The sequence below is a fragment of the Perca flavescens genome, chromosome 15 (genome assembly GCF_004354835.1).
Source record: "Perca flavescens isolate YP-PL-M2 chromosome 15, PFLA_1.0, whole genome shotgun sequence".
Taxonomy (NCBI): Eukaryota; Metazoa; Chordata; class Actinopteri; order Perciformes; family Percidae; genus Perca; species Perca flavescens.
The window spans coordinates 33,452,080-33,467,079 of record NC_041345.1 but is presented as its reverse complement, the minus strand read 5'-3'; the positions used below and the strand labels follow the sequence as shown (position 1 = coordinate 33,467,079).

The window sequence follows — 15,000 nt, the reverse complement described above, 5'->3', positions numbered from 1 at the left end:
ACTTGGGGTAAGGACTCATTCCCTACCTGGAGAAGGCATTCCATCGGTTTCCTGCTGAGAACCATGGCCTCCGATTTAGAGGTGCTGATCCTCATCCCAACCGCTTCACACTCGGTTGCGAACCGATCCAGTGAGTGCTGAAGGTCGCAGGCCGATGATGCCATCAGGACCACATCATCTGCAAAGAGCAGCGATGAGATCCCCAGCCCACCAAACTGCAACCCCCCCCCCCGACTACGCCTCGATATCCTGTCCATAAATATTACAAACAGGATTGGTGACAAAGCGCAGCCCTGGCGGAGGCCAACCCTCACCTGAAACGAGTCCGACTTACTACCGAGAACCCGGACACAGCTCTCACTTTGGTCATACAGAGATTGGATGGCCCTGGTAGAACCCCTCACCCCATACTCCCGCAGCACCTCCCACAGTATCTCCCGGGGGACCCGGTCATACGCCTTCTCCAAATCCACAAAACACATGTAGACCCGGTTGGGCATACTCCCAGGCTCCCTCCAGGATCCTTGCGAGAGTGAAGAGCTGGTCCGTTGTTCCACGACCAGGACGGAATCCGCATTGTTCCTCCTCAACCCGAGGTTCGACTATCGGCCGAACCCTCCTTTCCAGCACCTTGGAGTAGACTTTACCAGGGAGGCTGAGAAGTGTGATACCCCTATAATTGGCACACACCCTCTGGTCCCCCTTTTTAAAAAGAGGAACCACCACCCCAGTCTGCCACTCCTTTGGCACCGTCCCAGACTTCCACGCAATGTTGAAGAGGCGTGTCAACCAGGACAGCCCCTCCACACCCAGAGCCTTGAGCATTTCTGGACGGATCTCATCAATCCCGGGGCTTTGCCACTGTGTAGTTGTTTGACTACATCAGTGACTTCCGCCTGGGAAATCGGCGACAATCCCCGTTATCCTCCAGCTCTGCCTCTAACATAGAGGGCGTATTAGTCGGATTCAGGAGTTCCTCAAAGTGCTCCTTCCACCGCCCTATTACCTCCTCAGTGGAGGTCAACAGTGTCCCATCCTTACTGTACACAGCTTGGATGGTTCCCCCCCCCCTCCTGAGGTGGCGAACAGTTTTCCAGAAACACTTTGGTGCCGACCGAAAGTCCTTCTCCATGTCTTCTCCAAACTTCTCCCACACCCGCTGCTTTGCCTCTTTCACGGCAGAGGCTGCAGCCCTTCGAACCCCTTCGGTACCCTGCAACCGCCTCCGGAGTCCTCCGAGATAACATATCCCGGAAGGACTCCTTCTTCAGTCGGACGGCTTCCCTGACCACTGGTGTCCACCACGGTGTTCGTGGGTTACCGCCCCTTGAGGCACCTAAGATCCTAAGACCACAGCTCCTCGCCGCAGCTTCAGCAATGGAAACTTTGAACATTGTCCACTCGGGTTCAATGCCCCCAGCCTCCACAGGGATGCACGAAAAGCTCCGCCGGAGGTGTGAGTTGAAAGTCTGTCGGACAGGGGCCTCCTCCAGACGTTCCCAATTTACCCGCACTACACGTTTGGGCTTACCAGGTCTGTCCAGAGTCTTCCCCACCCCTGACCCAACTCACCACCAGATGGTGATCGGTTGACAGCTCTGCCCCTCTCTTCACCCGGTGTCCAAAACATACGGCCTCAGATCAGATGAAACGATTATGAAATCGATCATTGACCTTCGGCCTAGGGTGCTCTGGTACCAGGTACACTTATGAGCATCCCTATGTTCGAACATGGTGTTCGTTATAGACAATCCATGACTAGCACAGAAGTCCAACAACAAACAACCACTCTGGTTTAGATCAGGGAGGCCGTTCCTCCCAATCACGCCTCCAGGTGTCTCCATCATTGCCCACGTGTGCGTTGAAGTCCCCCAGCAGAACAATGGAGTCCCCCACTGGAGCCCCATGCAGGACTCCAGTCAAGGTCTCAAGAAGGCCGAATACTCCGAACTCCTGTTTGGTGCATATGCACAAACAACAGTCAGAGTTTTCCCCCACAACCCGCAGGCGTGGGGAGGCGACCCTCTCGTCCACGGGGTAAACTCCAACACAGCGGGCGCTCAGCCGGGGCTTGTGAGTATCCCCACACCCGCCCGGCGCCTCACACCCTGGGCAACTCCGGAGAAGAAAAGAGTCCAACCCCTATCCAGGAGTATGGTTCCAGAACCGAGACTGTGCGTGAGGTAAGCCCCACCAGATCTAACGGTGGCGCTCCACCTCCCGCACCAGTTCCGGCTCCTTCCCCCCAGAGAGGTGACGTTCCACGTCCCCAGAGCCAGCGTCTGCCGCCCGGGTCTGGTCCGTCGAGGCCCCTGACCTTCACTGCCACCCATGTGGCATCGCACCCGACCCCAACGGTTCCTCCCACAGGTGGTGGGCCCATGGGCTGGAGAGATGGGAGCCACGTAGCTTGTTCGGGCTGTGCCCGGCCGGGCTCCGTGGCAAACCCGCCACCAGGCGCTTCGCCGACGAGCCCGCCCGTCTGGGCCTGGCTCCAGGCGGGGCCCGGGCTTCCTCCGGGCAGGGTCAATCCATCTCTACCTTGCTTCTTCATTGGGATTTTTGAACCATTCTTTGTCTGGCCCCTCACCTGAGACCACTTTGCCTTGGGAGACCCTACCAGGAGCACAAAGCTCCAGACAACACAGCCCTCAGGTTCACAGAGACACACAAACCTCTCCACTACGATAAGGTGATGGTTCACGGAGAAGCATAAGTATAATATATAATATTTAATTCCTCTATATATAGCAACTAATTTAGCAATTGCGTCAATGTAACGTCTTATATTATATATTATATTCTATGTAACCTGTAGGAAGCCGATGTGATCCTGGCTGACGGCCTGCTTCTCCAGCTCTGCTCTCCTCTCAGTCAGCTGACTAAGCTCCGCCTCCAGACGCCTCACTAGCCCCGTCCCCTTCTCCATCACGCCGTCCAGCTGGATCTGGATACCCCCCACCACGCGGGACCGGATCCGGTCCAGAGAGACCGCCACGTCGTCCAGAAGCTGCTCCACCTCGCCACGCTCGCCGTCTGCGTAGCTCTGGCAGGAAATATCAAAACCTGCGTTATAAAACTGACCTGGACATATTCAAAACGCACCTCTTCAGATTATATTATATAACTTGGAATAATAATGTGTGTGTGTGTGTGTGTGTGTGTGTGTGTGTGTGTGTGTGTGTGTGTGTGACGGGGCACATGGCTGCCATCACGGTAGCGATTCGCTACCTATTTTAACTCTCAAAGACTGAGTGAAGAGGTGGCCTGAATGTGTTTGTTCAATGAGTCTATATGTTCGGTTTGTATATTGGTTTTATATCATCTGTCATTCATCAAATCCCCATATTAATCCCGTAGTTTTGTGCACATTTGTTAACATCTAATATTGATTTGTTATAGGCCTAGTTATATTCATCTATACATAATTGTTTATTGTTTACAATCATACAGATTGTCACAAACATCACCTGTTAGAAGAACCACCACTTAAGTCTTGTAAACTAATGTTCGTTTATTAAGTGTAAAAGTATATAGTGTAAAATGGTTTGGGCTTACCATGTGCTCTTTGTCATAACTGTATTTTAAGGTTGTACCAGAATAGGTTTACATGGTTTAATTTTCAAAAAACTCCATATTTTTGTTGTACTGCACAGCTCTCTCTCACTAGCCTGGCTGACACCAGACCCTTCTCAGTTGGAACTGAGAGTGGGTCTGGGAAAGCTTCATTGACAGTTCATTTCCAAAGGGGCGTCACCAACGGATGCCACTCAAATGCCTCTGGACACAATTGGATAGTCCTTCAACCAATCAGAGCAACGGTCCGGCTGACGCTTTTCACATCCAACTAAAAAAAATGTGATTCTGGTTTTTGGTGTCGTCCCTCCACGCTCTACTTTTTCCATGCAGGTGTTGCATATTGCAAACTTGTTATCTTCTGCACACACGCTGAAGAATTTCCAAACAGCTGATATGTTGCACGTTAATTCACGAGGTTCCCTGTGCAAGAATAGCGCAGACACACGCTTCACACCGCAAGCGGGTACGCACACACACACGGCGGACTTTGGTAGCCGTCATGTTGAATGTAAACAAAAAGCTGCTCGCCGTCGCTGCGCTATCCTCGTCGCGTAAAGCCCGCCTCAGCGGTTGTGATTGGTGTAAAGCCCGCCTCAGCGGTTGTGATTGGTGCCTCAATTTTGAGGACGTTGGAAATGGGTTTAAATGGGCTCTTTGCCAGACTGACTTGCAGAACAAATCTCAAATTTGCCGGAAGTTCGTCAGGGTTTACCCAGGCTACTCTCTCACTGCTGCAGATCCTCTTTTCACCTGGTTTCTGTTTTAGCTACAGAGTGAGACCTCTTTTCTTCTTCACTACTATCTTTGATTGCACTCGCACATGCTCAGTAGCTCAGATGTAGAGCATGTCAGCTAGCTAACTCTAGAGACAGTAAAAGAAAGGCTGTTTCTCCAACTTTGGTCAGTTACAAGGCAGGATTAGCTGGGAGACTTCTAAATGAGGGCGCACATGTAAGTAGTTCTTTTGTAGATTATGGTTAACTTGTGTGTGTTGTAGCAGTGCTTTATGCTAATGCTAGCGTTAGCATGCTAACGCTACAAGCTAACGGTTGTGGTTAGCCAGCTCATTTCGGACTGTGACGTCACAGTCTGAGCTGATTTTGACCAGCTCACCAGGAGACTGAAGGCAGGACACATTCAGAAACCAGATCTCACTCAGAACACCAGGGATGGATTCTTTTCAAAGTTTGTATGTGTGTGGAAGCACCAGAGACACAAAAGAACACCCCAAATCCCAGAAAAAGTGATTTTTTCATAATATGGGCACTTTAAATGGGTCTGTGACTTCCGGGGTAACAGGAAGTTGACCTGTATTTTATGTATTATACTTTACAGCCAACAAGATGTCTTGTGGCTGTGGTTAAATGTAATGACCATTGTATACATTATATGCTGTATCCGTCTAGATTTTTAGCTGTATGTATTTTGGCTGTATTAAGCCTTATTGGTGTACTCACCTGAGCCACCCCTGTATTGTGTATGTTGGTATGTTCCAATTTGAGGGGCCGGCGTCAGGCTATATAAAGTGGCCATAGTATTTGCTGGGGGAGACAGAGCTGGAGTGTACTTGGAGGGAGTAGGACGTAAGTCTGCTAGATGTCCTCTACGTTGTAACCTGATTTAAGGTCTATTGGTGAATAGTTGTGTATTTATATTTCCGATTTTGTTTTGACTCTCAAGTCAATTTTAAGTTATTCTCTTGAAAGTGCTTTTTAGTTACTTTCCTTAATTTTGTTAATTTTTTGTCTATTATCATTTTTGCCTGTGGGCCTTAATTGGGTCTACAATAATAAAAGCCCATCATTTTCACATCATCTTGGACTCACCCTGAGTGCCAATATCCGCTCACGTCTAGGGCTGCAACAACGAATCGATAAAATCGATAAAATTCCATTATTAAAAATGTTGGCAACGAATTTCATTATCGATTTGTTGTGTCGCGCAAGTATTGCGGAGATAAAAAAAAATTGAGTTGAGCGCAGAGCGGAGCAGAGAGGAGCAAGCGGAGCAAAAGAAAAGAAAAAAAGAGCAGAGCGGGGGTAGAGGAAATACGGAGAGAGACCCGTAACGTTGTTCTGAAACACTCGGCGGAGGCAGAGAAATCAGTACGACCCAAGTCATCCAAGGTGTGGGAGCATTTCACACTAAATAAATCAGAAAAGTGTTAATTGCAAGATAAGCAAAAGCGACACGGCATGGCAGGGGCGCACCACGGTGATGAGTCAGCACCTAAAACGTAAACATGTTGGAGTCCTTGATGAGGAGGAAGGGAGTTCAACAGCAGGGTAAAGTCACTACACTATCCTCCTTCTGTTCCAGTCTGAAGGGAGGAACGTACCGTCCCTCCAGGATCTCTTCTGGTGCTGCTGTTTACTCGTTATCCAGCTGACTAGCATGACAAGCTAGCGTTAGCTCGGTAATAACAGTAATAAAGCAGGGGGGGTATAGTTTGCAAGACTAAAGACACGGTTTTATTCACTCGCCTTTTTTGGCCCATTAATTTTTCAATCTGTTGTCATGTATATATTCTGTGCTTTGTCCCATATCAGTTATTGTTGACAAATATATTTGTGTGTGGTGTATAAATGAACTTAACTTGCACTTACTACAATGATGGTAATTAATGAATAAGCTTCAAGTGTGTGTGTGTGTGTGTGTCTGTCTGTCTGTCTGTCTGTATCTGCCGTTAGGGTTACTTACCTTTACACAACTATTAACTAAAACAAGTATGTATGTAAGCATGTATTGAGTTGCTGTAAATTAATGCTTTTTTTTAATCTGATTCATCGATTAATTGAAAAAATAATCAACAGATTAATCGATTATTAAAATAATCGTTAGTTGCAGCCCTACTCACGACTACTCACCACATCTACCTTCAACAGTATGTGTGTGTGTCTCAATGTCGGGACATTCTAAAACTTATAAAGCCCATGAGAACTGTGGAGAGTCAACAGCTGCTCTGCTGAAAATGTGAAGCAGAAACGCTTAATAATGGATCGATTTTTTTTGGCAGTTTTCAGTGGTTATGAGGAGCAATATGAGAGAGAAATTTGGTAATCATTGATCGTTGTTTAGGTACATTAAACCACATTAAGCATTTTAGAATGTCCCGTTCAACACCCATTGGATCTAGGGGCGGCTGTGGCTCAGTGGTAGAGTGGTCAATAGTTTTACGTGCGCACATGAAAGTTCCATGTGAGCTCGGGTCTGGTATCCATCCTCGCGTGTGTGCGTGTGTGTGTGTGTGTGTGTGTGTGTGTGTGCGTGTGTGCGTCTGACCTTGGCTGCGTCCAGTTTCCTCTTCAGCTGAGTAACATGAATCTCTTTCTGTCCGATCCGGTTCAGGATCTCCTGCTCCGTCCTTGCCACCTGCTTCTGCAACACATCATTACATCATATATCAGTGCCTGTGCAATATCCTCTCACCTATTATTGAGTTTTGATTGCATTCCATTCATGGAAGTGGTCAACCTCAGTCCTGTAGTCCTGTTCATTATATGTTAAAAAACCCCGACTAGGACAGCATCATCTGCAAACTTAATCAGTGAGCAGTTGGAATGGTGGCTGACACAATCATTAGTATATAAAACTAATAAAAAAAATGCTTGACAGTGTGCCTACTATTTGGTGCCCATCCGAATAACACTGGCTAACAGTAAATCTGCTGTTTGACAAAGCCCAAAGTGAAGAGTCTCCATGATAGGAGGAGTTTGTGTTTGGTTATTCAGAATTTTCGAGAAACTATTCTTTACTTTAAAATGTTCCACATCTTTCATACATTCGGAGTAGTATTCCACTTTCAAATCACATTGATACTTTTTAAAATATTTGAGATAAAAAGCCCTTCTGACATTTTTACATTGGTGTGTTTTGGATAGAATGTTCAGACTCAGAGTGGCATTATTTAAGACACAGTGAGCTTCCAAGTGAAACCGTGTCCAACTGCAACACTGCCTCCTGTATTAAATCCTACCAGAAATACCAGGAGAAGAAGAGAAACAGGCCCCTACTGTCCTCACATTTCTGACAGAACACACACCATTCTTGCACAGGATGATCAGCAGGGTGTCATGATATCTGTCACAGTATTAAACATTAAGCCATAGGAGTTAGGGTTTCTGAGCTAGAAGCAGGACTATCTAAGGGGTGCTAGAGCCTTGTACTTTCTTCCTCCCCTCTTCTTTTCCTCTCCTTTTCTCCTCCTCCTGTGGCAGTACTTGTTGCTTAAGTGATTTGCACAGTGAAGAAGTGGAGGAGGGAGGGGGAGACTGTATGTTTGACAGGTGAAAAATGTCGGTTTATTGATAATTATAGCTCTGAAGTTCATTCTTTAATTCAAAGACCATGGGTCCAAACAGCAATAGATTATCATCACCAGAGAGATACGAGTCTGGCGAATGCATTGATGTGGTTTTTATGTTTGTGGTGTCAAATATATGCGACACAGAGCAGGTAACATACAGGGAACCATCTGCATCCTTCCAGATATGTTTTTTCATTGTTTCTATTGGCAGTTGGTATGAACAGAGCCAAAAGTTTAGGTCCGGTGGATTCTATAGTTACATGTCTGCGACCGGCACAAATGTTCCTACATTTTAACCAACCATGATGTATGAAGAGTGAAAACTTTAGGGGAGAGAGCAATTTGTTTGGAAAAATTTCCGACGATCGTACTCCAGCTCCCCCCTCTGTCCTCCCGTCTAACGCTCAACATTCCGGCCACATACACACACATTGCAAAATCTGAAACGGTCTGAAAACTGGACGATACATAAACTGTGATTTGGTAGAAACCGTGCTTTATATCAGAATGCCCATTCAGCCCAATAAACGCCAAAATCTTGTCTTTGGTTTAAACTTTTAATTATGTTTCTACATTAAAGTATGACAAATCAGTATGGCCCCAAAGAGGGGTTGTTTTGAGCTATGCTAAGCAATTTCCCATTAAAGTCTATGGGAAATTTTGTGCCCTTTTTTTGCCGATTTCGTGAAAACCGTGCGGTAAATCTCCTAGAAAAGTCATAGCACACCATTCCCGGTCATTACACACGTTTTGATGTATTTTGTGTGCATGTGTTGGCAACGCTCCGTGACTAGTAGCAGGACAAAAATGTGGCGGAATAATAATAATAACTAGAGAATGCAATTTCTGAAGAAATTGCGGTGTGAATGCTGTATGTTGAAAGGCTGACGCTACACTGCTGATTGCTGACTTGAATTGTGTGAGAAGAAGGTAAAGTAGTGAGAATAGCTGAAAAAGTGGGAATGGTTTTAATAGTATGAATTACTTAGAAAAGTTGAATAATACGCAGAATGTTTGAAAATGTTGGCATGTTTTAATTGTTTTTCTGTCAGTTGGGCCCTGCCCTCTGAGTCCGAACATTCCATCCCATACACACCAATGTAGAAATGGCAGAAAGGTATTTTTTCTAAGCCTCAATGAAGACAGATTATTTTAAAAAGTACTAATGGGATTGGAAAGTTGAATACCAACGCTGAATGTATGAAAGATGGGGAACGTTTTAAAGTTTGAATGGAGTTTCTCGGTGAATGTATGAATGAGTAGCTAGCAGTTGAAAATGTATGAAAATGTGTCAAGTTTGAACATTTTATCCATCCGCTTTAATGGGGAAAAAATGTCCGCTAAACGTTGAAAATCTCGGAAATTATAAATGTTATGAATAACAAAAATAGTAGCACGCCATTCTGAATCAAGCCGAACGTTTTGATGTATGAATGAAGTTTCTATGTTGAAAAATGTGGAAGGAGTTAATGAGCAAAAAAACGGCGGAAGAATAAATAAATAAATAAATAAATTTTATCAGTGTAGAATATAGATGTGAATGCCTCCAGCATTCACACCAATAAATAAATAAATATTATCGGTGTAGAATATAGATGTGAATGCCTCCAGCATTCACACCAATAAATAAATAAATTTTATCGGTGTAGAATATAGATGTGAATGCCTCCAGCATTCACACCAATAAGTGTGGGGGATAAAGTAGGGATGTTAACCGATGAACGTTAACCGGTCAAAATTATTGTTAGTCGGTTAAAAAAAAAAAAAAGTGATCTCTAAATTAGGCAATCATAGATATTGGAATAAACGCTACTACAGTTAGCCATCTCATTCCAATATTTTTTTTTTTTGTGAAGTGAAATAATCCCTCACGCAAAATTTTTCATAAGGCATAAAAAAAAAATTTGTTTGGTCCCAGATAGGGAATTTATTTTATTTTTTATTTACATTTTTTTCCCAGTGGCAGCAAAGGATAAGTAGGATTTTTTTTTGCGATGGATACTCAATATTTTCATAACATAGCCTACCTGTTACTACATGTACAGTTGTCTCTTAATAAATTGAAAACATGTAATTCACGTGCATATTAAGTAGCCACGTGTATTTGTTTTGGACTTATAATACAGCCACAGTTTTACCGCTCCAGCGGAGAGGATGGTTCGTTTAGACAGCAGCTACGTTTACAAGAGTTTGTCCAAAAATCAAGATTCGTTGCAAACTAAGAAACAGACTACAAACTGACATCTTTCATTTTAGCTTGTTTGTAAAGTCGCTATTTGCAGAGTAGAGCTTTGTTTGCACCCTTGCGGTGAACAAAGTGGACAGCGCGATGAAGAGCACCTGAAGCACATGAAGAGTGTTAGCCACCTCCACTGAGCCCCAGGGACTTGCTGTAACGTTAGAGCACTCTAAAGGGGTTTACCTTTCATTTGATCGGGTTTGCCCTTACGTTGCCATCCTCTTGAACGACATTAAACACAACATATAGTTCATGAGTGGTTTCATCTGCCCTGTTTAACGTGTTGAAGCTCCCCGGCGGCGCAGTAGCCCTGTAGCTGGCCGCCGTGGCCAGTGAGGGTTGGTTGAAGGTGCCGTCCTCACGCTGCTGCTGCTGCCCTAAAACTGGACACGGCAAAGTTAAGGTCGGGTCCTCTTCCAGCAGTGCTGGAGGAAAACGGGCATCTTACATCGCAAGAGTGCTGTACAAAAATGTAATTATAGTTCGCCTTAAACATTTTATTTGTGTATTTATTTAATTAGTATAATTTCTTCCCCAAGCTCATTAAATAAATTTGGGTCGCACATTAATTGACAGAGTCGGTCGGAAACCGGAACCAAACAATTCATTTTGTTAGGCCTAATCGCCTGTTTTAGCATTCTGAAGGGGCCTGTTTTATCCATTGGTTGTATCCTGTTGCAGTCTATTAGGCAATATTCCGCATAAGATGGGCTTATATTTGGAAACACATTACATCTGCATTTCAGTGGTAACAGATAAGGTGATGATGATCATCATCTTTCTTTATTATTGTTAGCACTACACTCAAACTAAAGCGGCGTCTCTTTGGAGCTCTCATTTGAGCCGCGGCAATGTTTCTAATGAGCTTCTAACGCTAGACAAACGACTTTATTTTAAACGCGATCACCTGGCTTGTACCCAAACTATTTTGAAACTAAGGAGCCATTTGTCCTCCGATTACATACAAGCTCCTCTGCGCCGCATTTGCGGAACTTGTTTCGCGCTGTAGGGGATTTAAAAAACGTGACCTGAGTGGAAGGGCGGTGCCGGGGCTGTGTGTGTGTGTGTGTGTGTGTGTGTGTGTGTGTGTGTGTGAGAGAGATACGACAGAGTTGAGAAATTGCAGGCGCGGCTTGAAATGGCTGTTATTTCAAATAGCGTAGCATATTTTAAAGTAAACGGTTAACCGGTTTCAACCGTTAATGAGGCTCGGTGACCGGTCAAGAAAATTTGTAGTTTTCGCCATCCCTAGGATAAAGTCATTCACACTGAATGAATAACAATGGTGATAAAACACATCCTTGTGGCACTCCTGTGTTTGTCATGATGGTTCTTGACTGACTGTGACCCGCCCTCACATACTTGTCTGCCTGTTAAAAAGTCCTGAATCCACTTTACAAGAGTGAGGTTTACACCCATGTGTGTCAGCTTCTCTATCCACATGTGTGACTGGATGGTGTTGAAAGCTGAAGAGAAGTCTACAAACAGGATGCGTACATTCAGGAGGGTTGTGACGGCACCTTCCACGGCCCTTTTCTCTCTGTAAGGTGTCCATGTGAGCTTCGGTTTGTATTTTGAGACAAATTTAAATGATCCGCTCAAAGCACTTCAGAGCAACAGAAGTGAGTGACACTGGTCACACTGGGGTGTGTGTGTGTGTGTGTGTGTGTGTGTGTACTGGTGTGTGTGTGTCTACCTGTTTGGTGAGTCTCTCCGTCTGCACCGAGACAGTTTTGTGGATCCGATGTTCGTCCAGCACACAGAGGGCACAGATGCAGCGCTCACATGTCCGACAGTACACCTGGACAGTGAACACATCAGCAGGTTAAAGAGGGAGGAGTTTGGACTCAGCAACAATTAATGTTATACTCACAATAATAAAGAAGATAAAATAATATCTTAATAATAATAATAAACAACAAAGGGTAGTTACTGCCCTAACAATAAAATATGGAAATATAACAACAGGGACATTATTAAGCATAAGACAATAGTGCAGTGTGCAAAGGCTGTTTTTTTTATAAAGACAGCGGTCCAGTTTTGTGCAGTGATTCCCCAATCAGAGAGCCGTATATATTATTGTCTCTTATTAATAACACGATAAATCCTGGTTATACTAATAATAAAGATACATACCGGTTACACAATGATCTAAAAAACGGGATCTTGCATTTTAACCCCCCAAACGTCCCACTGAGGCTGTGTTTCCTCTCACCTCCAGCAGGCGGCGGTGCACGCGGCAGGTGCGCCCCCGCAGCGCGTCCTGCGGCGCCATCAGCGGGTGTTTGGCATAGAACGGCGTGCTGTGGTGCGGCTGCAGGTGCAGCGAGCAGTATGAGGCGGTGCAGGTGAGGCAGGAGCTGACCGCCGGCTGCTTCAGGCCCGTGCACACGTCACACCACACCACGTCATCGCCGGGCGCCACCGCCACCATGGACGGATCATCTGGGGTCACCGCAGGCGCCGGCGTCCCGTTCCCGACAGACGAGGGTAACCCCGCGGCGCCGTAGCGGATCACTTTGAATTTCTCGGCAATGAGAGCGAAGACTTTGTTGACGCTGAGCTGAGGGCGTTCATCAAACTGGCGTTTGCAGAGAGGACAGGTGCACGCCGCGCCAGACGCCCAGTAACCTCCGATACACGCCTGCAGATACAAGAGAAGAAGAAGAAACAAATAAAAACACACAGGACTATGTTCTCATGTTAACATGAAACAGCCCTGAAATCACCATCACCAAACCCACCAGACTCCATGTAAATAATCAGGACTTTTATCATCGTAAAACACACTTCATTCAAAGTGGACAGAAACTAAATAAAACTACCAAAAGCCGTCTTGGTTCATCTTTCCACTGTTCCAACAATCACCATTCTGGTTTGGTTGAAATAAACCCCTTAATTCACCCATTTACATGTGGGGATATGCTGGCTCTATACACGCTAAAAGTCCTGATTATTTACATGGAGTCTGGTGGAAATATGCTGGCTCAATACACACTAAAAGTCCTGATTATTTACATGGAGTCTGGTGGAAATATGCTGGCTCTATACATGCTAAAAGTCCTGATTATTTACATGGAGTCTGTTGGAGATATACTGGCTCTATACACGCTAAAAGTCCTGATTATTTACATGGAGTCTGGTGGAAATATGCTGGCTCTATACATGCTAAAAGTCCTGATTATTTACATGCAGTCTGGTGGAAATATGATGGCTCTATACACACTAAAACAACAGATTATTTACATGGAGTCTGGTGGGAGAAATTAGATAGAATTCAGTTTTAAAGGGGTGATAGAATGCAAAATTGATTTTACCTTGTCACAGTTGAATAACAACAGTTTGGAGGGTAAATAGGACATACATAGAACCTCTAAATCCCATTGACACCTCTTTCCTCTGCAAATCTCACTATTTGAAACTGCCTCTGAAAACGGGCAAATCTCAACCAAGCTAAAAGTTGACGTCAACTTCTCAACTCGTCCTTATTTGGCTCTACCTTCTATCTTTGTCACGCCCCAACATGTACATAGCCCACAGATCTGGGATCAGTTTGTCTTGTGAATCTAGGTTGCACAGATCTCAGAAATGTTATACATTGTTCGTCTGAAATTTCATTACAAAATTCACTTCTGAGACTTTTTTATGCGAGAAATCAACTATGTAGAGCAGTGGTTCCCAACCTGGGGGAAGATCACAGGGGGGCGCAAGTCTTTATCTGGTTTGAGGTTGAAATAAATATTTGCACATGCTACACAAATTATGATAATACACTAGAATATATAATGTATACAAAAGTCTTTATGAAAACTATATATTTTGTTGTATCCTTGTTTTTCCTGCCGCCACGGCATCACTATTTTATGAATGAAACATAGCGGAGAAACTTAACGGTGCTGATAACTCCTCTGTATCAAAAAGAAAGTAAGGCTCTATCTCGAGAGTTACCTCAACTTCGGTTTCGGGGGGACTCAGCTTTTCTTAGACATGAGTAGGGGGGGCGCCAAGGAAAAAAGGTTGGGAACCAGTGATGTGGAGCTCAAATATGGGCTGTTTTATGAAAATTGATGGCTAACTGCAAATTTAGTACGACTGTTTCGGACTTCAGGAGCTCCACAGTAAGACGTGGGAGAGGCCAGTGCCTGCCCGGATCGCTGGCTTGCTTCCCGTACTGTACACCTTCAGACCCCGCTGCGTGCTGGCTGGAGCTCTCTCATGAGATACGGAATACTGGCCCAGAAAAAAAGTGTTTAGGAGTAGACATCGGACAACGGAGCGGGACATGTGGATTTAATGCAGCGGCACAGTGGACTCGCAATGGGACGGTGCGCAGGAGCTGCCGGCTGGCGGAGGTTCACGGTACGTTAACTTTATTTTTATTTATTTTATAACATGGATCCTCGGGGAACACAGTGTTGAAAGCATAGGTGTAGGGGTGTGTGTGTGTGTGTTACCTGACAGAAGTTGTGTCCACAGGGAGTGGAGACCGGCTGGTTGAACAGATCCAGACAGATGGAGCAGGTTAACTCCTGCTCTGAGAACAGATCTGGGGTCGCCGCCTCCGCCATCATCACCCTGCTGCTGCAGGAAAAATCGGGGGGGGGTTAAACCCTGTAAACATCTGTACTGTCCCTTTAATGCCCTGCGTGGTGGCAGTGTGTAGCCTCATGTCTGTGTTGGATCCTAACAGGGCTAAAGAGGAAGTGTAAAGTCACTAAGGTTCACGTTATTCTGGTTCAGACTGCATTCCTGCTTACACTGCTGACCTCTCACACACACACACACACACACACACACACACACACACACACACACACACACACACACGTGTATATTCAGGTATATTTTTTCCATCAAATCTAATCGTCCATTATTT

At 45.1% G+C, this 15,000-nt stretch overlaps 1 protein-coding gene across 1 annotated transcript in view; it reads right to left on the bottom strand.

The window, feature by feature from the left end:
• The window catches only part of btr30 (bloodthirsty-related gene family, member 30), a 32,755-nt gene that overhangs the window by 15,050 nt on the left and 2,705 nt on the right, over positions 1-15,000 (bottom strand). Inside the window, exons 2-6 of the mRNA XM_028600498.1 lie at positions 14,579-14,705; positions 12,340-12,768; positions 11,821-11,925; positions 6,862-6,957; positions 2,813-3,046 (exon numbers count right to left, since the gene is read on the bottom strand). Coding sequence (XP_028456299.1) covers positions 2,813-3,046; positions 6,862-6,957; positions 11,821-11,925; positions 12,340-12,768; positions 14,579-14,705 — 991 coding nt within the window. The remainder of the gene's footprint in view (positions 1-2,812; positions 3,047-6,861; positions 6,958-11,820; positions 11,926-12,339; positions 12,769-14,578; positions 14,706-15,000) is intronic.